The 22,583-nt window shown below is 33.3% G+C and overlaps 1 protein-coding gene across 1 annotated transcript; it reads right to left on the bottom strand.

Annotated features, from left to right (window-relative positions):
* Positions 1-267: 267 nt before the first annotated feature.
* LOC124354641 (neuronal acetylcholine receptor subunit alpha-7-like) lies at positions 268-22,501 on the bottom strand. The gene is made up of 9 exons (XM_046805259.1): positions 22,285-22,501; positions 18,429-18,592; positions 11,770-11,814; positions 8,976-9,085; positions 8,335-8,545; positions 7,149-7,338; positions 3,537-3,689; positions 2,640-2,812; positions 268-578 (listed from the first exon to the last, which is right to left on the bottom strand). The coding sequence occupies exons 1-9, from the start codon at positions 22,418-22,420 to the stop codon at positions 393-395; spliced, it is 1,368 nt and encodes a 455-aa protein (XP_046661215.1). The 5' UTR covers positions 22,421-22,501; the 3' UTR covers positions 268-392.
* Positions 22,502-22,583: the final 82 nt, after the last annotated feature.

Genomic DNA, 22,583 nt, shown 5'->3' with positions numbered 1-22,583 from the left:
CAATTGAATGTCATTATTTAACCCTGAAATGAAATGCTCCTTGTAATCAGTCACCACAGCTCATACGTACCAACAAAGTAACAACTCTGCTCGAGTAAATCTACAATTGTTCCAGGTATACCTAGGACAATGTCCCCGTTCATAACAGAATTGGAGAATTACTTGCTAATATAACACTGTTACCTAAACCATCAAACCAATAGAAACAACACAAATTTATAGTAGCAATAGAATTGGGGAGTAAAAGAATCCATAAATAAGACACAGTATAATATAAAAATTTTATTAAAAGAATAAATTATATACTTTTTATAATGAAGTAAATCCTAATTTTATATTTACTCTAAAGGAAATATTTGAGTATAACAATTTTAGAAGAAACATTCATCTGATCATATAATGCTAAAAGATATGTTCAAAGGCAGCAAGCTTACAGACAACAACAGGTAGACTGGGACCAGAAGATAAAACATAGATCTGTTGACTATGTCTATCAGCAGCTTCCACTGCTGTGTCTGGTCAGTGGCAACAAGAGAGGAGCCCTCATCATTGCCCGCTTCCATCAACTTGGCTGCATTCTGCACAATAAAATCTGGTCACTTAACATTAAGAAAGAGTTGAGCAAGCTTAAAAATGTTGGTAGACTAGGACCATCTGATAGACTAGGGACAGAGATCTTATGGTAGATATGGACCTAGCATGCCCTTACATTAGAGCTCGTAAGAGATTTCTAAAAAGGAAAACAATGCCCCCAGACTAAGACGCAAGACAAAAGAAAGAAGAATTCCTAAAGGCTCAAGAAGAATATTTGTTAATAGATACTCCCAAAAACAAGACTATAGCAAGTCAAAACAAAAAAAGCATACAATCTTTATCTTAAAAAAAAAATGAAAGAAAAGGTAGACTGTAGACTTCATTAATAACTCAGAAGACAAGTCTAAATTAATCTAGTGAGTTATTAACAGAAAACGATGCAACAAAGACGTGGAGAAACAACCTCTTCACCTTACAATAAATGGGATGCTGACAGAAGATCTGATTAAAGTTGTGGAATGTAAACATTACAGATAACAGTATTATTGAACCAATACCATATAAAATTACACTGGCAAGTATCCTCAACCATTAATATAAGATGATCTAGTACTTTGGAAAACTTCTCAAGAAGTTTACAATGTTATCCAAAACTTAAAAACAAAAAATTCTGTAAGCTTTAATGAAATTTCATCAAAGCTGTTAAAATTATGCAGAATAGAACTTACACCACCACTTGTAAACACCATTAATTAATATTTGCTGAAGGGGTTTATCTGTCAAAATTTAAAAAAGCCAAGTTTACCCGAGTACAAACAAGGAGACTATAGGTCAATATCACTTCTACCCATTTTTGCCAAAGGAATTGCAAAAGTGTACCCCAGACTTATGACTCATCTGACAAGAAACAACCTCTTACCTAAAGAACAGCATAGCTTTACAGCTGAGAGATCAACAACAACTGTGATCATAAATATAGTAGAATACATTATCCAAGCCAATGAAGAAGGAAGCTCCACCACTGCAATATTTTTGGACTATAGAAAAGCATTTGATTGCATCAATCATGAAATGCTAATGAAAAAAACTTAAAACAATAGGGGACCTATCAGCTCACTGGTTCAAAAGCTACTTAACTTTAAGAACATAGGTAGTGGAAATAAACTCAAATAAAAAGGAGTAATCAGTAAAACCACTAAGCATAAGGAGAGGAGTTTCACAAGGATCAATGTTAGAACCAATCTTGTACATTATATTTGTCAGTGAATTCCCACATTACATCATTGACTATTGCACAATTATTGTGTATGCTTGCAACTGTCGTGCTGCAAAATCTTGCTATTTTTTATGTGACTGTTTGAAAAGACAGTATCTGTTCATTTATGTGGGTACTTCAAATCTTTGCTTCATCCTTCCTCTACAATGACAAGTGACTCTGTGTTTTTTTCTAATCTCAAGAGCTAAACATTGTGAAGACTCCATGGAAATGGAGTTGTTTTCACCTCCCCTTTCTTTGGGAGGTGAAAACACTTGTGCTGTAAAGTGGGTCACACCAATCTTGTTTTATATTTTACGTTTGGCAGTCCTAAACTATCTAAAAGTATTTAACCTCTTTCCTCTGTATACCTTCTGCTTTCCTACCCACTAATTATTGTGTTTAATGTAATGCTATTTATTTAATTGTGTCCAGGGCATCTCATAGTTTAGTCTGTCAGATTTGATTTAACTATTACTTTATTAGTTCGCTTATGTAAATAATATTAAAAGATTATATAACTCTCAGCTAGCTTACTAACCTATTGGATGAGACCGAAAAGAAGTGATTTGTCATGAGTTGTCATTTCAAATTGTCTCGTTTTCTTTTTTCTTTTAGGCTCTAGAATGCCAAAATGACCCTCGAATTCAGGACAATAGAAGCTATACCACATTTCTCCTCACCCTTTTAAGGTCTCATCCTACCATTAATCTGTTCCAAAATTGATATGATTTAAAGACAGAACACTTTTTAGCATATTATACCAAAATTTAAATACTCTAATTATGTCTTAAGTAAAATATATATATTTATTAATTTTCCATCTCTCTGCTACATTTCATTATTGTACCTTTGGGTCTATGTCACTGATTAGAAGATACTGTAATGCTCGGTTGCCGGCAATAAATCGGAAGATTGACTGCAAATATGGAGGATCTGAAGCCCACGAAACCATGGAACGGGTCACTAAAGTCTCAACAATCAACAGCCCCGTCAGACACAAGCAGTCACGGTAGTAACAAACTGAAACATAGCGGAAACTCTCAATTTGTCGGAATCTTCAGTTACATATTAGATTATTATTATTAATAGATTCAATTAACTATAGTAAAAAACATTTAGAAATAAATAAAGAATTCAACAAATAAATAGACATAGTGAAATTAACAATTCAAAGAAAAATCTCACCAAATGTAAAGAGCGCTAAGTAAAAGGTTTTTACTGGCAAAAACTTTAAGGCTGTTAATAAACATCTGTGATATGTTCGGATCAAATATGATAAGTTACTGCAGTGTCTGTCATTTAAGAATTGATCACCCGTTTATAAAATCTCACCAAATGTGAAGAGCGCTGACTAGCAAAAACCTCAAGGCTGTTAATAACCATCAAAATATCTCTCATATATTCAGATCAAATATGATGAGTTGCTGCAATGTTGTTCATTTATGAGTAGATGGATAATTTCTTATGATAGAATTCGCCACCAGTTTATTGTGATCATTGTTGTAGAACAAAAGAACGCATACTCAGCTGTCTTAATTTGTTTGTTTGTTACGATACGTAATAAAACAATCCACTGAATAAAATCATGAATAATGATGAGACCTATCTAGTAGCCATTACTATTGTCATACTAATACTGTATGTCTCATAAAATGTTAATTTATAGTACTTTAACAGTGTTATAGTTTTACTTATCACAAAAATATAGATGCTGATCATGAACTACAATTATTATATAGTATACCTAGGTAAGGTGTGGTATCTCCGTTGGATGGAATCTTGTAGGCCAGATACTGGAGATACAGTGGCTGTATAATCATTAAGGTACACAGAATGGCCGTTCTTTCCACTTTATCGGAAGGTATCCACAGGAGTCCCAGGGATAGAATCATCATCACTGAGAAAACAAAACAGACTGCAAAGTTTTTATAAACAAAAACCTATATGAGGTATCTTGTAAGTCAGACACTGAATAAATAGTGATTGTTTTGAAATGATAATGAGGTTTTCAGACATTTGCCACCGTTATATGTTACAATAGAACACTAAGTTTTGAGGCTTGAAGTCTATTCTCTTCTTCAGTTATCTAAAATCCTAAAAAGTTGGTTATTCTGTTAACATTTCTACTAATTTATTGTTTACTTAAACCATTACAAAATAAGAATATAAAACTATAAATGTCCGTTTTAAAATGATTTGGTATTAAAAATAAACAAACAAAAGGTTGGACATTCATATTAAAAACTAATCAATGTGTGTCAATGAATTTACCAAAGTCAAAGTTTACAACAGAACAATATTGTATGTCATGACATTAATCATATACCTAGGCATAGGTGCCGCCACATTGCGGCAAGAGGGACAGGAGCATCTTCCCCTGAAAGAAGGAACAATTTTCTATGGATACAAACTATATTTAACAATTGATATTTTAAAAACAGATCAATAGACAAAACTATAAAGAAAGGAAGAATGATGTAATCCAAAATGTTTATCATGATGTCATAAAATATGCATGCAGTTGCTTGTGTTGTTCAAAATTAAAAGGCTGCAATTATCTTTAGAGACAATAATTGGCCAGTAATTTATAGGTTTTTTTTTGTTCTCTTAGGACAAGAAGCTTGCAAATTGTACCTAGTCCTGTAAGAACCTTTGCGTTGCTTCCGGAGTGACAGGATATTCAGGATGGGTAAGGTTAGGGAGTAGGGGCTGCCTCCTATCGAGATCCATGAGGAAGAATTAGGGCACTACATCTCAAAGTCATGTCTCCCGGGAAGAAGAGGAGGCCAACTCTGAACTACCCTCTCCAGTCAAAGCAGGCAGGGGGTGGCATACCCTTGTTGAGGTAAGCAAGAACCTGTGTATAACGACTTGGATTGTAGATATTAATATTCCAGAGTATTAATATTTAAATTATCAATGAGACATCCAAGACGATATAAAACATTTTTTGATTAGTAAGCTCCTAGTGAATATTCAGTACAATTTATTACTAAATTGGTTAATTATTAAATATTATCTGGTTTGTCTAAAATGAAAATCACAGTTCTAAATAAAAACAATGGATTTATTTTAAACTGGCAAATTAATAAGTTCAACGTTTCAGAGTTATTATCACTCTATTTTCCACCAAGAATTGACAAACTGTTTAGTAAATCAAAAAGTTCCTTTGGCAAGAAATAAAAATATCAATCAAATATATCAAACTAAAAATCAGAGCTCTCTTCTAAAATAAAATAATACATTTTTGAAATAAAAATCTAATACCACTTGGAAATAACTAAAATAAAAATGTTCACTTCTAAGTACACTCACAATTCAAAAAATAAAAATGTAAACTTCTCTTTACACTAGTTGAACCTTAACTTTCAAGTCTCTGCAATTCAGATTACAACTCTCTCAAACAATTATTAATGTTCAATTAATTTCCAGTTAATAATTCACAATAAAACAGTTCCAGTTAAATATTAATAAATTACTAAATTTCCAACTTTCAATTAAAGTTATTAACAAAATTAAATTATAATTCACTTTTCTTGCAAGTATGAACCAAATGTAACTTGTATGATTCTATTATGCTCTATTGTTCATTGAGAATTAATTATGCAGATTGCTCGGTAGTTTCTATGAATTTAATTTTTTCCTATAAAAAAGACAACAAAATTAATTTAATATCAGATCAGGAAGACTATTTCAATAAAACGTACAATAAATTTGGTGCTTACCTCAAAACCCCTCGCGGAAAAAAATTAAGAAACATGGCGCACTGTTATACAACTTAACTCACTAAAATGACCAAAAGAAGGGCGAAAATTATTAGCGGGCGCTTAAATACTTCCCTTTCCAATCAACTTTGCAGGACATCCGCTGTGTTCTCTCATTGGTCCAGCTGTATCAAAGAAGGAGAACAATAGTCGCAACAAGACAAGTTCTAATCAATTCAAGGCAGTCAACCTGCCTTCCTAACAATTTAAAACTACCAGTACTAACTTGCCAAAGGATTACATGTTCGTTTTTTTACCCTGACTTTTCACAATCTAATCTAAAATTAAATCCCAATATTTTGATCCCAAAATTTTCATTTAATTTAAGTTTTAATAAAAAATAAAAAAAATCAATGTAGCTTTAAAAACGCTATACTGTGATAGTTAGGGAACAAACCCCACCAACTCCAACAGTCATCTCCCACAGTAGACTAGACCTATCGAATTGCCCATTAACCCCAGAATCTCAACATTTGCGGTTAGTGATGTGCCGCTCCTGGACATCCATAAGGTTGCCCAGATTTAAGTGACACATCGATTTTGGCTGTGCCCAGTGGTGTGTTCAACTGCAAGGTATAAACCAGCCAGAAGTGATCCCTGTTGGGTAGATTCATAGGTTAGATAAAGCTCTTAATTTATATTTTAATTATTCAAATGGTAAATCTTTTTTACTGCTTTTAAAAGATGTATCATATTTAAGAATTATATCATCATGGCAGATGGTTGATGCATTTAAAGCGTAATACCATAAAAACCAATTATATTAAGAAACTTTGTAAAGAATAATCAAAGTTGCTAAATCTAACAAGTATCCAATCAAAAAGCATTCCACAAAACATATACACTCTGCAGCATATACCGCAACATTTTGGAAGAAGAGAAACCGAGGAAAATCAGCATTGGCCTCTTGCGGCAACCCGATACATCATCTAAAAAACATAAAAGGAACATGATTATGATCGTTGGGTGAGGGAGGGGGGTAAAAGCAGATGCCTTCGACCTATGTTTTGTCCTTGATCTCAAAAAGTCTTAGTGTGTGTTTGAATTGTATTGCCTGGAGTTTCTTTGAATGTTACCATTTGTTTAGGTTTCCCAGTTTATTGATTAGTTCTTATTTTTGTGTATGCTAAACCTAATGTCTTAAGGTTCCTTGAAGAAGAAGATGGACACCAATCCTCAAAAGATAGTTTTATATTTCTATATAATGATAGCACATATCTGAAAACCCGTATTCCATTAAAATCATCCATCACCAAAATTAAAATTTAAACAAAGTGACTGTGATATAACTAAGATACACAAAAAACTATTTATTGTTGTGTATAGGTAACTGTCAAAATCAAAATCATTATGGTTTGTGGTAAACTTTATTAAAATAAATGAACTAAATAAATGTCGTTCACCTGCCACTGAACTTTACATTTCCGTCTCAAGTTTACGATTTACACATTTTCTATAGTGAATCTTTTCTTACATAGCATCAAAATGTTGCTCTTTAGTCAATTTATTAATATACAAACTCTTGAAGAAAGTAGGAATGGAATACCCCTTTAAAAGTTGAAAGTAATAAAGAAATTATAAAGAAAACTCACCAACTCCCGGTATCAGGTAACTGGCCACATACACAGAAGCATGACGTCGTAGTGTGAATTGGTAGTCGAGAGTAACCATAAACTCTGTGTCTGTGTCGTTATCAGGTCCTACCCGACTCTCATTTCTAGAGGAGTTGGTAGCAATCAATTCCCACTCATTATTTGGCAGTAGAAAATCCATGTACAATCCCTTCAACACATTAACCGATATTAAATTAATCATTCACAACCAACAAACCATAATAATATGGTCTAACACTTGAACACCAGTGCCGAATTTATGGAAATTTTCCCTCTTAATTCTAAAGCACACTCTCTTCTGGAAATGACAGACATTGCTTGAATGCAAAGTGATTTGTTCTTGAATGCAGAGTGCAATTAAATGTGGGTTTGCATTTACCACAAACCTTTACAAAGGCTCATAGCCAATCTTGAACCTCCAAAGTCAAGAAGACTTAAATTTACCTTGAAATAAGTAAAATTATAGTTGAGAATGAAAGATTCATTTCTAAAAAAAGAACTAAAAGGAAAACCAAAAGTATCAAACGGATCCGATACTTGTAATAAATCAATGCGGAGTCACAATATGGTTTTAAGAAGTTCATCTAGCATGAAACAATAATAATAATTAAAAAAGGCCCATTCCTGTCCCCCTTCCTTTTTATTTCCGCCATCTTGTTTCTTTCTGCAGTGATGATTGCCATTTCCTATTGGCCTTTGGTCAGTCGTAGGTGGTTGGTAGACAAGTGCAGATGTATTGTGACCTGTATACTGTACTTCAGTTTTAATGATTAGTGTTGTGTATAGTTTTTTTTTTTTATTAAGTGCATGTTTTAGAGTTAGTGAAGTTGACACACAACATGGTGGTTGTGATTTCTGACTTAGGCATGCCACAACGTTTTGGTGATTTGTTTATTTTAACCAGTTTGTAATTATGTATTAGGTTAGTTATTTACCTGAAGAAGAGATCAGATTTCGGATATCGAAACTTAGTGTTACTGATTTTTTGTTTCACTGAACGATGGAAAATGTCCAGAAAAATCCTGTTTCCTTCAGAATCCTTCCATCGTCAAAAATAAACTTCAAACAAAGAATACCAACATTGTTCTTTTTGTAATACCATGTATATAAGTGAAGGTCATTAAAATAATTTTAACTAACTGACACATGCTAAAAAATGTCTTACCTCTTCATCAAAATAAAATTTAAAGTTGACAGTCGAACCCATGTAACGCTTCGAACCTAGAGTAATATCGCACTTGTGGATGTCATATGGCCAGTTCGCATAGTTAGGCATGCAGTGACCTGTTATCTCCGGCGTGAACAAAGCATATACATCCCCTGATGATTTGATCATCACAGGATGCACTTCTTGGTCTAGGTTAACCTCCCGCCTCCTGTAGCACATCAATATCAATTCAGCACAACACAGTATATTTTTCGGAAATAAAAGACACCTTTTAATGAGCTGACTACCACAGGACCCACTTCTCTGTCTAGATTCACCTCCTGCCCCTGTAGCATATCAATAGCTCGTGAGCCTAATGCACTATTGAAAGGCTAACAGTAACTAATAATTAAATTATTCTAAATTAATAAAATCAGTAGAATAGGTAGAAAAAGTTGAATTGCAATAATTTTCATAGCTACTTTTTTTATATGTTTTCCAAACAATAAATACTAAATAACTTAGAAATCTAATCATAACAAAATTATGTATTATTTCAATAGTATGTTTTACCTTTTATTTCTTTTCAACATCTATTAGCTTCATCTTAAAGCTCAAAATATAATAAACCCTCAAATTTGGATATCAGCAGTACTTACGAATTGTAGATGGAGAGATCAGGCACCCATACCATGGAAGAATCGAGCATTATCGAGTCGATGTCATCATGTTCCAGTTTGTCCCAGGAAAGGTGCACATCTTTCCAGTTCTGAACAGAAATGTTGCATTATTCTCTGTAGACACAATATATGTCACCAACTGTAGTTAAAAAACTGTTTTGGTAAAAAATTTCAAACTGTTACAGCTCTCTTATTAGTATAGTAGTAATGGAACACTTTTTACATGCAATCTGCGTGAAATTGAAATTGTTTGTTTTTAAATATTATAAAAAAACATTTTTTTGAAGACCAGCAAGCAGGAGGTCTAAGGATCGAGTCAAATCTTTTTACTACAACGACCTTTTTTTCTTGATTAAAAGAAAGTAGATTTCAAAATAACATATGTGTTATACTTTTCTTGTTGGTTTCATCAAATAAATCATGAAACCCCAGTCAAGTTCACCAACCATCTAATTAGTAAAATAAAAATTCTCTTCAAACGATCATACAAAAACATGGTTTCATGATTTATTTGGCAAAATCAACAAGGAAAGTGTAACATATGTGAAAAAATCTACTTTCTTTTAATTAAGGAAAATCGTTCTTTCTTGACTAACTGGTGGGTTGATCCTGATGTATAATTGTAGTGCAGTTAATTGGTTAGAGCATTTGGACATTCATGCATGGCATGTTCAAACCGTTTTCAATAAATTCATAGGATACATTGATTGTCTTATTCTGGTTCACAAAATCACTATGAAGATAAATATGATTAGTTTACTAATTTCAAGAGTTGCATTATATTTTAATAATAGTTTATTTCTTTATACTAATGAAACTATTATATTACAAACTAGTAATATACTTATTAGATATTTATTTAAATTCTGATAAGACATTTTAAAGTGCGATTGACTTTAAAATACTGATCCCACAACTGACTGTCTTTTGGGAACCACTAATAATAAGCTATAATTAATGTAACAGAAAATCAGCTATTTTTGAAGTTACATTTTTTATAATAGCTATTTTAGATTAGTATAGCCAACAGTCAAAGTGAAGTGAAATATAGTGGTCTCTCATGAGAATAGAACTATGAGGGCGGTTTGATAAGTCTGGTAAATTTGTATAAAAGAGCAGGAAACTTTTGGAACCTGCACTGTTGTTGGTAAGCCTGATATTTCTACACAAGTTTCGAATGGTAGCTGTTATAAGTTGATTATTGCCAGCCAGCTGAAGTGGTAACTGCATAGTTAGTTCCATAGGATGGAGAAAAACTAATTTTGTGCGGTTATTAAACATTTTTATTTGAAGGGTTGGGTGAAGTTGATGTGGGTTCTACACCAACATTGAAGACCATTTACTGTTCGATCAATGATTTTAAACTTGGTTGGAGAAGCACTGAAAATTAAGCACACTCCAGTCGGCCCATTAAAGTCACCACACAGGAAACCATCGATAAGGTGCTTGCTTGGTATGGTAATGGAAGATCGAAGATTAAAAGTAAACGAGATAGCTAACATTGTAGGCATCTCAACTGAATGAGTGCTTTGCATCCTCCATGAAAAACTAGCCATGAAGAAGCTCTGTGCACGATGGAAGTCGTGCCTGCTCACTTCGACCAAAAACGGAAACGAAATAACATTTCTAGGTACTCAGGATCTCACTTTTCAAGCGCAATCCACAGGACTTCTTGCACAAATTCATAACTGTGGATGAAACTTGGATCCACCGTTACACTCCAGAGACCAAACAACAGTCCAAACAATGGATGAAGAGTGGGAAGAATGCACCAAAGAAAGCTAAGTCTGTTTCCTCAGCTGGAAAGGTGATGGCCACTGCCTTTTGGGATTCCCAGGGAATAATCCTGATAGATTATTTGGAAAAAGGCAGATCCATAACTGGGCCTTGTTATACTGCTTTGCTGGATCGTTTGAAACCGGAATTAATTGCAAAACTTCCAAGATTGGCACGTAAGAAGGTGCTGTTTCATTAGAACAATGCTCCACCCCTCACAGCAGCTAATGCAATGGCAAAAGTGCTCAACTTGGGATTCAAATTGGTTCCTCACCCACCCTATTCACCAGAATTGGCTTCGAGTGACTTCTTCTTATTCCTAAACTTAAAAATTTGGCTTAGCAGGAAGAAATTTTCATTCAATGAGGAAGCTTCCGCTGCTGCCAGACTATTTTGCAGATTTTGACAAAGCCTATTTTAGACTTTGACTAGATTTAGACAAGAGTTTGCCGATGGATTGAAAAATTGGAAACTTGTTGGACCAAGTGGAGATTTTGCCTTTAAAACAATATTTTATTCTACTTTTACCAGACTTATCAAATCACCCTCGTATTACATTGTTTACAACTCAAATATAAAGAATTGATTTTTCCACATTAATTGATTAATTTTAATGAATGGTATATCATTGAATTATGTTTAAAAAATAAGCTTTTGTTTCTTTATCTATTGCTTTAAGTTTTTGAAAATTATAATTTTATTTTTTTCTTTGTTAGTTATATTTAAACATCAGTAATCATTTAAAATTTTATTTAAAGTTCTTAACATACACGGTTCCTTACATTAAAAATATTTAGTAAAATACAATCTAGTCAGACAAACTACAAACTAAACATTTTAGGACATACTTTCATATGAACTTTTCATGATTAGTAATTTTTATAGTAATGTTGAGTATGTACTCTATAAATAGATTTTAATTCAAATGCATTTCCAAAAATATGCAGCAATGATTTGGTAAGTTTAGAAACTAGGTTATAACTACAAAGGCACTTACCATGCTTAGCCAAGCCTTCAGGTAGAGAGTCTTATACATATCATCCTGTGGAACAATAAAAAACAATAATTTCAATTATAGTTCATTCCTACTGCTGGAATATTCACAATATTAATGAATTATGAATGGGGTTATGAGAAATATAATATTTAATTGAATTTGTATTCTGAGTTCAGCGGTGAAACCCCTTTTGATATATCAAAACATTAAAAAAAGGTATTAAGAAAATGAAACTTTTGAATTTGTAATAGTTTTTTTTAATATTTAGAGTTATGTTATCATGCTTCAATGCTTCTGAAACATTAAACTTGCTATCACAACTATCAAATTATTGGTAAGTACCAAAATGAAGTAAGTGAATCATAGGAAAGTTGAGTACTAACCTGTAACAGCCCAATACACCCCTATGGATACGGTAGTAAACACAGTATTTACACCCTTACTCAAGAGTTAAATTAGCTTATATATAAAGCATTTGATCTGTAAAAGCCAGGTGTAGCTGTATAGAAACAGTAGTAAACACAGTATTTACACCCTTACTCAAGAGTTAAATTAGCTTATATATAAAGCATTTGATCTGTAAAAGCCAGGTGTAGCTGTATAGAAACAGTAGTAAACACAGTATTTACACCCTTACTCAAGAGTTAAATTAGCTTATATATAAAGCATTTGATCTGTAAAAGCCAGGTGTAGCTGTATAGAAACAGTAGTAAACACAGTATTTACACCCTTACTCAAGAGTTAAATTAGCTTATATATAAAGCATTTGATCTGTAAAAGCCAGGTGTAGCTGTATAGAAACAGTAGTAAACACAGTATTTACACCCTTACTCAAGAGTTAAATTAGCTTATATATAAAGCATTTGATCTGTAAAAGCCAGGTGTAGCTGTATAGAAACAGTAGTACACACAGTATTTACACCCTTATTTAAGAGTTAAAACTGTTTTAAAATGTATATCCAGAACAAGCAATATGAAATTTGCCAAACAATCTTTTTATTATTGTCTACATAAATAAAAATGGAAAAGTGTTATTATTGTTGATAAAAAAATTATTGAACTAAGTTAAAACACTCAACAGTTTTAAAATAATAAGCACCTTTACATCTTCAAAGTTCTCTCTGAAATAACTTAGATATAAAATTGAACCCTTTGTGATCAGACAGCCAGTACTATTGACCACACACAAAACCCAAACAGCACAGACTATTTACCGCATCAGCTGTCTCCGGCGCTCGGATGGCCAGTGCTACTGGCAAAGGTTGTTCACGTAGGCAAGTCGACTGTCATCTGGCTATGCATCAAAGCCAACTCGGAATTCAAATGTCATTTAATGTTTAAAAACCAGATTACCTTATATCAGTGTATATGTTTCATTTATACAAACATAAAAGTATTAAAAGAATTGGAATAGTACAAACATTATAAAAGTAATACTATTGGTAGATAAAACGTGAAATAATAAGACTTGTCTATGAGATTGGTTAACAAACAGGAAAACTATTTACAGTTAATTATACTTGTGTTACGTTTGAAAACACTGTCAACAAGTTTTCAATGATTTTAGTGGTTTGGCATTATTTCTTTATGAATAATATTTTAAACATACAGTTGCAACAGCATCCCTAACTTAGTGCACTATTATTATAAATTTAAATGAAATAACACAATCACTATTATTAACTTACATACCATTGAATTTATTATGAAATAAATTGCCTTTTTTAAGATGCATACTGTTATTTTTTAGAGCAAGCCAGACTTCCACACATGAATTTTATGACCTGACCAGGAGAGCCAGCCAAACTCCTACAAAAAAACTGAATCATGACTTGACCAGGAGAGCCAGCCAAACTCCTACGAAAAAACTGAATTGTGACTCGACCAGGAGAGCCAGCCAAACTCCTAGAAAAAAACTGAATCATGATTTGACTAGGATAGCCAGTTATACTACTATAAAAAAATTGAATCATGACCTGAGTAAAGAAAAATACAAAGTTTCCTCCAATGCAAAAAATATTTCTTCTAGGCGGGGTGTGAAAAAGAACATATTCAGTATTTCCCTCCAAGTCTCAAAGAATCAAGAAAGGTTGAAAAAGAAAGAACATACTTTCTCTATTGGCTCATCAATGTTGGGTAAGTCAGACAAACAAAAAATACAACTCTCAAAAATACCCCCGATGTATGCAAAACTGAAGCCTAAAAATCAAAGTGTGTGGATGAGTTTTTTACAAAAAATATTGAATTCTACCTTCAAATTATAAATCAAAATCAAAATTACACTAGAAACATTGCCTCACTAATTTCCCCACCTCCTGAGACACTGCCCCAGCTTTCACCAGTTTTTTTGGGAACGTTGGAACAGGAAATACTTCAAGCAGTCCAGGGAACATCTAAGTCTTACCCACCCATACCCACACTATCTCCCCAGGAACCTGGAATGCAGATCCTTGTGCAGGCAGAAGTACACCAGCCCAATTCTTTTTTAGGCCAAAAAGAAACACTAAGTCCAGGAAAAATACAAAGTCCACATCTATGAGAATAAACATTTTTCATCAAAATATAGATAGAATGGGGAACAAAATTGACATGCTAAATCACCTACTACACTCCAACAGTCCAGATGTAGTTGTACTAACTGAACATGGCCTTAAACAGGACACAATTTTAAATGCTAAGCTAATGAACTACACACTTGTGACTGCCTACAGTAGGGAAAAACACATTAAAGGAGGTGTAGCCATATACAAACACTCTAGGTTTACCAAAGAAACCCATAGCCTGGATGTTGAAAATTACAGCCGAGAAATGGAGTGTGAAATATCTGCAATAAAAATAAAACTCAGTAGGAAAACACATTTATGTGTCCTAGGTGTTTACAGACCGCCAAATGGATCTTTAGACACTTTTTATCATAGCTTGACAGAGATATTGGACAAAATGGACGCCTGTCAGTGTAACATCATTATTGCTGGAGACTTTAATATTGACTCCCTGAAAGACTCAAGAGAACAAAAAGAGGTAACGGAACTCCTAGCATCATACAACATAACAAGAATGACTCTCCCACCAACACGCATAACAGCCAACTCTGTGACTTCAATAGACGCTATCTGTACAAACCTGGAGACCAACAAAGTGACTGTAAATGTTTCACATACTGGACTATCAGACCACACAGGACAATTTTGTACCATAGAGCTACCTGAAAGGTGTTCAGTCAAATCGTTCACAAAACGCAGACATCTGAATAAAAGAAATCTTTCTGAATTAAAAAATCTCGTAGCTGCAGAAAACTGGGAAAATGTCTTAAACACTGACAATGTTGACGAAGCATATAATAACTTCAGTAATACCATTGTAAGAGCTTTGGACTGTACATGCCCATACAGAAAGTCGCAGATTACCCAGCGACGGTCACATATAAAGATGGTCTACAATGAAGAAACAAAGGTCCTGAAAGATGAATTTCTTAAAGCTCAAGAAAATTATAGATTGACAGGAAACCAGGAAGACAAAGCTGAAGCTGCTAGGAAAAAGAAAACCTATGACTTGAAGCTTAAACAACTTAGAAGTGAAGCAAGCACTGAACACATTGCACAGGCTAGTAACAAGAGCAAAGCAATATGGGATGTCATAAACAGTGAACGGAAAGCAACACATGAAACTTCAGAAGTAACTATGACATGCTTAAAAATTGGTGAACAGGAAGTGACAGATGCTACAAAAATTGCAAATAATATTAACTCCTTTTTTTCAAAAATTGCTGAAGAGACACTTAGGAACCAAGTGAGGCATAACTACTCGCAGGAGAACCTCACTGAAATTGCAACCCCTCTATCTATCCTTCATCCTGCAACAACTGAAGAAATACAGACAATTATAAATTCCATTAAACCAAAATCATCAGCAGGTATTGATGACATATCTTCAAAAATCATCAAAATCTGTGGAAGAACTCTTCTGACTCCAATTTTAGCTATCTGTAACAGGTCCCTTAACCAAGGCATCTTTCCCTCCAGACTTAAAATTGCTAAAATATATCCCAAACACAAACAAGGAAAGAAAGATGAACCAGCCAACTATAGACCCATCTCTCTCCTACCTACTACTTCAAAAATTATTGAGAAAATAGTTCTTGCCAGACTACTCACACACCTTCAACAAAATGGCCTCTTGACAGACAAGCAACATGGCTTTACAAAAGGGAAGTCAACAACAACTGCAATTGCTGATCTGGTAGAGTTCATAGTAGAGAACATAGAGTCCGGCAACACCATCTCCAGCGTATACTTAGACCTGAGTAAGGCATTTGATTGCCTTGGTCACGATCTCATTTTGGTTAAATTAAAAAGCCTAGGCATTATAAAAACAGCCCTAAAATGGTTCGAAAGCTACCTGAAAGGACGGACCCAAGTAGTAGAGGTGAAGAAAAATGAACATGGGCAAACAAGTACTGTGCGATCAGATCCAATACCAACAAGAAGAGGCGTACCACAAGGATCAGTCTTAGGGCCAGTACTATTTATTTTATTTACAAATGACCTACCAAAGTACATGACACCATACAGTGAAACAATTATGTATGCTGATGACACTGTGCTCTTATTAGCCAGTAATAATAACGAACATTTGGAAATTGACACATACATATCTGTCAACATGGCACAACAATACTGCATGAGTAATGACCTTGTTTTTAATCAAAATAAAACTAAACAGATGTATTTTGGAAGAAATAGAAAGGACTCAACAGCACTCCCTGATCTTCAGAATGTAAACATGCTGAAACACCTAGGTGTAACACTTGATAGTGATTTATCATGGAAAAATCATGTAGACAATCTGTGCAAAAAACTAAGCTCTGCCATATTTGCCATAAAAAGAACCTCAGCAGTCAGTTCACCAGAAGCTTCAAAAATAGCATACCATGCCCTTTTCCAAAGCCACTTACAATATGGAATAGTTGTTTGGGGGGGAACTTCAAATGCCAACCTGCAGCGCCTACTGAAATTGCAAAAGAGGGCTCTCAGAATAATGACTGGTCAAGGCCCAAGAGAAAGTTGTAGAAATACATTCAAGGATTTGAAGATTCTTACAGTTATTTCCATTTACATATTGGAAACTGTTCTCTTTTGTGTTACTAGAGACCTAACAAGGCATAGAGATCTGCATGGACACAACACAAGACATGCAGGCAACTTCCACCTTCCGGCACACAGAACAGCCACCTATGCAAAAAAAACCATCTTATGCTGGAATCAAGATATATAACACACTGCCTGAAGACTTGAAGACCAACAGCCCACAGAACCTGAAGAAGGAACTCCGGACCTGGCTCCAGGAAAGACCCTTCTACAGCATGGAAGAGTTCTTCAATTGGAGGGACAATGCATGAAGACCCAACTCATGAGGAAGAAGATATTTTTTGTCTTTAAACTTGACATGTATTCTAATCTTGATGATTATGAATAAAGAATTTCTGATTTCTGATTTCTGGTTATTTACTTTGAATAAGAATAACATTTCTACAGCTGTTTATTTTCTGTGGCTAGTGCTGCTAGCCTTCCGATTGTTGTAGGAATTTTATCTAGCCCAGCTCTACTGGCCAACCGATCGCTGGGAACGACTGCTGTAAAAATAAATACAAGCTGGCATATTAAATGGTGGCGGCCAGTACAGCTGGCTATCCGACCTGGGAGGACAGCCTATGAATACTGCACCTGATTGCAAAAGGTTAAAACTTAAATATGCAAGATTTGTGAGCTAAAAACACTTTGGTTTAATGACTCAAGATAATCAAAAGTAACAGATTAGAAAGTTACATTTTTCTTAACAGCTTTTAATGTACTGCGATATTGGAGAAAGGGTTACCCCAGTGATTTCATAATGAAATTAACAATTTAAAATTATATATTAAATAAATCAATTCAAATTTAAAATATTAAACTTAAATACCTTATGGTGTATCCCACATCGCCGCAAAAACCCCAAACTGGCCAAACTACAGGTAAAGGTAACTTTTATTTTATGGACTCATACTAAAAATTAACAGGTGTAATAATAAATCACTATTAGGATTTGTAATGGGTCCCATTTTATTCATAGACAAACTATGAATATGACTTGATATGGGGAATAACCTTCGGAACAGATGTGCCAGGGTCAAACAAGAAAGAGATTTCAGACTGCAAAAGAAAGCTATGACAAATTTAACAAATAGAGAGTCATTCTGCGATACAGTACAAATAATAAACTATTCAAAGCAATTTAAGACTCCATTAAGGGATATGTTGGTATCTGATATATTTTTCTTAGTAAATCATTAGGTTGATTGTTTTACACTGCTGAGGCCATTGGGTTTGTTAATGGAAAATTCAAGCAAATCCATACATAATTGAAATTTAAGGTAGGTATGTGTACAATAAGTTAGTGTAAGATTAGTAGAGAAATAAAAGTGTTTTGAATTGTTACGAAATGTCTTTCTGTTTCTAACAACAATAAATACATGACTATTAACAACTAATTATTGATGAAAGGAATGTTACAAACCCTTAAAAACAAACAATGGCAAATTATAAGCTACAAATTGGATAACCTTTGAAACTTATACGGAAATGTTAAAATTGTACTTACAATTTTGTTCAAAGAATACTCACAAACTCAATAAGTTTTGGAGCTAACAAGAACCCAACTTCAGTCTTGTTCGAGTCATGTAAGACAGGACGCAGGTACTTGTCGTAGCCACACAGCAAGGTGAGCTTAAGTCTCATCATTGAAGTCTTGGCACTGTCCTTGTCGTCGCATGGTAGAGGTTCATTTCCTATAACCAACAAATCTCATTTTCAGTGTCCTGGTTATTTCCTTGTTGTAGTGTACTGTATGTTTGTCACTCAATACAAGTCAAAAACGTTCTTGAGACTATTCAAGAGTTATTGAATAAAATAAACACATTTTAAGATATAACATTTAAAATAGACATACTTTGATGGCGTTAAATAAACATACCTGACTTCATTACTTTTCTTAAAGAAAATCTATATAAAGATTGTGATTGATTTATGCAACTGATTTCAAAACATGATTCTTCATACTAGGTATTATTGTAAAATAAACTAAAGGGTGATGCATTTGCAATTTTAAACTTTAAACATAATATGGTTTACAGTTGCTAAACATTTATGTTAGACACATTTAAAACCCGCCCTATGAATATAAAGGCATATCTAGAAGCCAGTTGTAAAATTTAGTTAAAAATTGTTAATAGGGTAATTTAGCTATTAAGGTTACTGAATTATTGTAGATTTTAACTGACATGACAATATAACTATTTAAAGTTTTACTAAATCTATAAAAATCAATTGAAGCATATTTTTTCCTGGTGTTATACTCATGTGATTCATGTTTGATAAGATGATAATTTTTAATACATATACTAATGAAATAATGTATGTATATATTAATTACAGTATGTATCTGCAATTTTTAAAGGGGGCTTACAATGTTCCATTTAAGGTACTTGTGACATTATTCTAACTATTTTCTGTTGCAAAATCAAGATTCTCCTATCCTATTTCAATTACTATAAAACAGTATACAGTATCTAAAGACAAACTGTAAGCAAGATATGCGGTTTTTATGTAATTTTGGTCATTACACTGAGTTAATTATCTTATAAGAAAGATTACTCCAGATAGCTTGGAAGTAATGTAATCGACATGGATTATCCAAGAAAGTGTTTTAACCAAATGAACTCCAAGGAATTTAACATTGTCCACATATCCCTGTGAAGAATCAATATCACAAGGTCTAAGGATGAATGACATTTTTTGAGTTATATTTTTATTCAAAAAGAATCCATTAGTTTCAAATCATATCAAGGTTTCATCAAAAGTATTTTGAGCTAATAGTTTTGTTTCAGGGTTGGTTCTTAAAAACATTGTGCCATCAGCATACAAGTAAGATCTGCTATGTACACGGTCTGGTTGATAGTTAATACAAATCAAAAAACAATAAAGGGCCTAGTAAAATCATTAAGAGACAACATATTTTGTACCTAGTTCTTGGAACCACTGTCCATTAATGAAAACCTTTTGTTTTCTATTAAAAGTGTGATTTGAAATAATAAAGCCGAGTTCTGGTTATGCCATAAAAGCCCAGCTTCATTAGCAGGCTAGAGTGTTCCACACAATTGAAAGCCCTGCTCAGCTAACAGAAGGTGGCCTTAGCAAAGACCTTTCTTTCAAACACCAATGATACCTCAGTAACCAGCTTATCAACTCCATAAGAAGAATAAGTATATCCAATCACCTCACTGGGTATGATAAAATTCCAGGTAAATGGTACAGGAGTGATGGATTTCATGTTTTCAAAATTTGTTGAGGTGTAAACATTTTTATAAATTTTTCCTAATGTTTTCAACCGAATAAATAAAAAAGTGCTAAACTATCTGGAGAGATTTTGGTTGCTTTGGACTCAATTTTTATTAGTTTTGATTACTTGCCCAGCAGTTTTATATTTTAACCTTTCTTTCATACTTTTTAGATCACTTATGCACCATTTGTTTTTTGTTGTTTACTAAGACTTGGTTTAACTGTTACTAACTTTGATAGGTAGGAAATATTGTTTTAAATATGCTTTCTGCAGTTAAATGTACGCAGCTAGACATATTATCCCGGTTGCAGCTCCCAAGCATGTTCACTAAACTTGTTTTGACAAAATCAATTTTGAATAAAAGTTAAGAGCAGTAGGTTGGTCTTCAGCATTGCCTCTTTCCAAATTTAAAGATAAGTTTATCAGCAAACTGTTATGACCAGAATATGGAAAATTGAAAATTTTACAATTTATCTCTTTATTTTTAGGACAGTTTATGAAAATATTATCAAGACAATTGTTTTATGAAATTGTTTTGGGTGGTTGTTGTTATTCTGGGTCATGTCAAAATTTTAATTGAAATATCTTCCGATAATAGAAATTTAATTAAAAAGAAAATTCAGCAACCTATCAAAATTTTCAAGAAATATAAATGGGTTGCCAGAAGGTGAATGATACACTGAAACAAATTTTAATTCTATTCTTAAAACCTTGAATGTTTAAGAATAAAAAGGTTGGTTTTACTGAGCTATTATAGTGTTACAACTATAGCTAAACATTGGGCTTAGGCCTATTTAGGTCCACAGATGAGGATGGTATATTACTAGTATCACTGATACACAGTGGGGAGGCTTCATTTACACCATTTTCAAAACAACGCACTTGGTTAAACACTTCACTCTGCTGGATTCCTGATATTGAATCCAAGGAATCGGAGATCAGATGACAAGGTAGAGACGCTATACTAGGTGTCTGATTGGTGAGCTGATGAGAAAACGCTGGTGTTGACAACTTTTGATGAGTGGAGGGTCCTGCTGGTGTTGTCGAAGTTGACACAAATCTTAAGGTTAGTTGATTATGCTCCTAGTTGACAACAGTATAGTAGGGGCTAGATACAATAAAATATATATCATGGACTCAGTTTAGAAACTTTATAACAAACTCCCTCAAAATCCTAAATTCAAAGTTCTTTAACAAAATTCAAAGTTTCTTTAAAACTTTACCTCCTGTTCCAGGCTATTCATTTTCTGACATGTCATAAGTTTACTTGAGCCAAGCTTCAATAATGTAAAAATATGATTAAATAAAAGGAATTAATAAATTATTATTTATTGCTTGAACAAAAGCAGAATAAATATATGAAAATGTCAGTAATGGGTAAAAAAAAGATAACAAGTGGTCAAAGTAATTTTAATTCAATATTGTAACACTCAATAATATTTTATTTAAAAAATGTTATAGTATACTGTATATATTAAGAAGTCAATAAAGGGCATTTTAACGTTAAATGCTAAAAAATTAAAATGTTGTTTATGTCAACAGCTCATTATTGTTTAATAATTATAAAAATCTTCTTGAAAGGATAGTCTAGAAATCCAAGATAGAAGTAATATTGTAAAATTTATCTCACCACAGTAAAAGTCTTTGTGACCACAATGTATGATTTTGACTCTTTAAACATACTATAACAAATCAGTAATGAAGTCTATTTTTAAAATTTGAACTTTTTTGTCCATAATACTTTTATGAAGAGATGTCTAATCTGAGACGATACCTAAGAAAGAATTCTTCACACTATCTTCCTTCTGGGCAGTCTGAAGTTAGTCTTGGAAAAGAAACAGGAAGCAGTTCTCAATATATTATATCCCACAATGAGAAGACTCATGCAATCACAGAAAACATTAAACACAGACATCTCACTAGACTCTGTTCAGAGCAACATCCAACGATCAGACCCAGGAACTACCATTAGCAACACCTATTAAATAATTATTACATGGGTAGATAAAAATTGTTCCTCAAATTAAAAAAGTTACAAAAATAATTAAAAAAACTTTATAAATTTGTTATAGTGCTTAATAATAAGTAATAACTAAAATAAATCAAACCATTTAATCATATAAGTATGTTATATAAAGTTACCGTTGGTGCAAACAGAAAGTAGATAGATGAGCCAGAGAATGGCCGTGTGTGTGCTGAACATGGTTGTATTGAAGTGTGTGAATGTAATGTTCCTCCCCCAGTCACTCCCACAACACTTGATACTATGATATACCATGATACTGATAGCAGAGTATGGGTTGTGTCAACTGTACCACATGCTACACCAATTATCTTTAAATTGGATATTTTGATATACCAGTATTTATTTGTTTATCTAAATAATTTACATTATATAACAAAATAACTCTTTTATCCTTGATGGAGGCAGAATGTAACTC

Source organism: Homalodisca vitripennis, chromosome 2 (genome assembly GCF_021130785.1).
Source record: "Homalodisca vitripennis isolate AUS2020 chromosome 2, UT_GWSS_2.1, whole genome shotgun sequence".
NCBI lineage: Eukaryota > Metazoa > Arthropoda > Insecta > Hemiptera > Cicadellidae > Homalodisca > Homalodisca vitripennis.
Note: the sequence above shows the minus strand (reverse complement) of the source record. Positions and strands in the feature narration are given on the sequence as shown.

Excerpts from the sequence above, each read along its gene's own strand:
- LOC124354641 (XM_046805259.1), bottom strand. The coding sequence starts at position 22,420 with ATGGTATATCATAGTATCAAGTGTTGTGGGAGTGACTGGGGGAGGAAC. Across the intron at positions 18,593-22,284 it reads ACTTTCTGTTTGCACCAACG|GAAATGAACCTCTACCATGC; the intron begins GTAACTTTATAT and ends TGTTGGTTATAG. Across the intron at positions 9,086-11,769 it reads TGAAGGCTTGGCTAAGCATG|AACTGGAAAGATGTGCACCT; the intron begins GTAAGTGCCTTT and ends ATTTCTGTTCAG.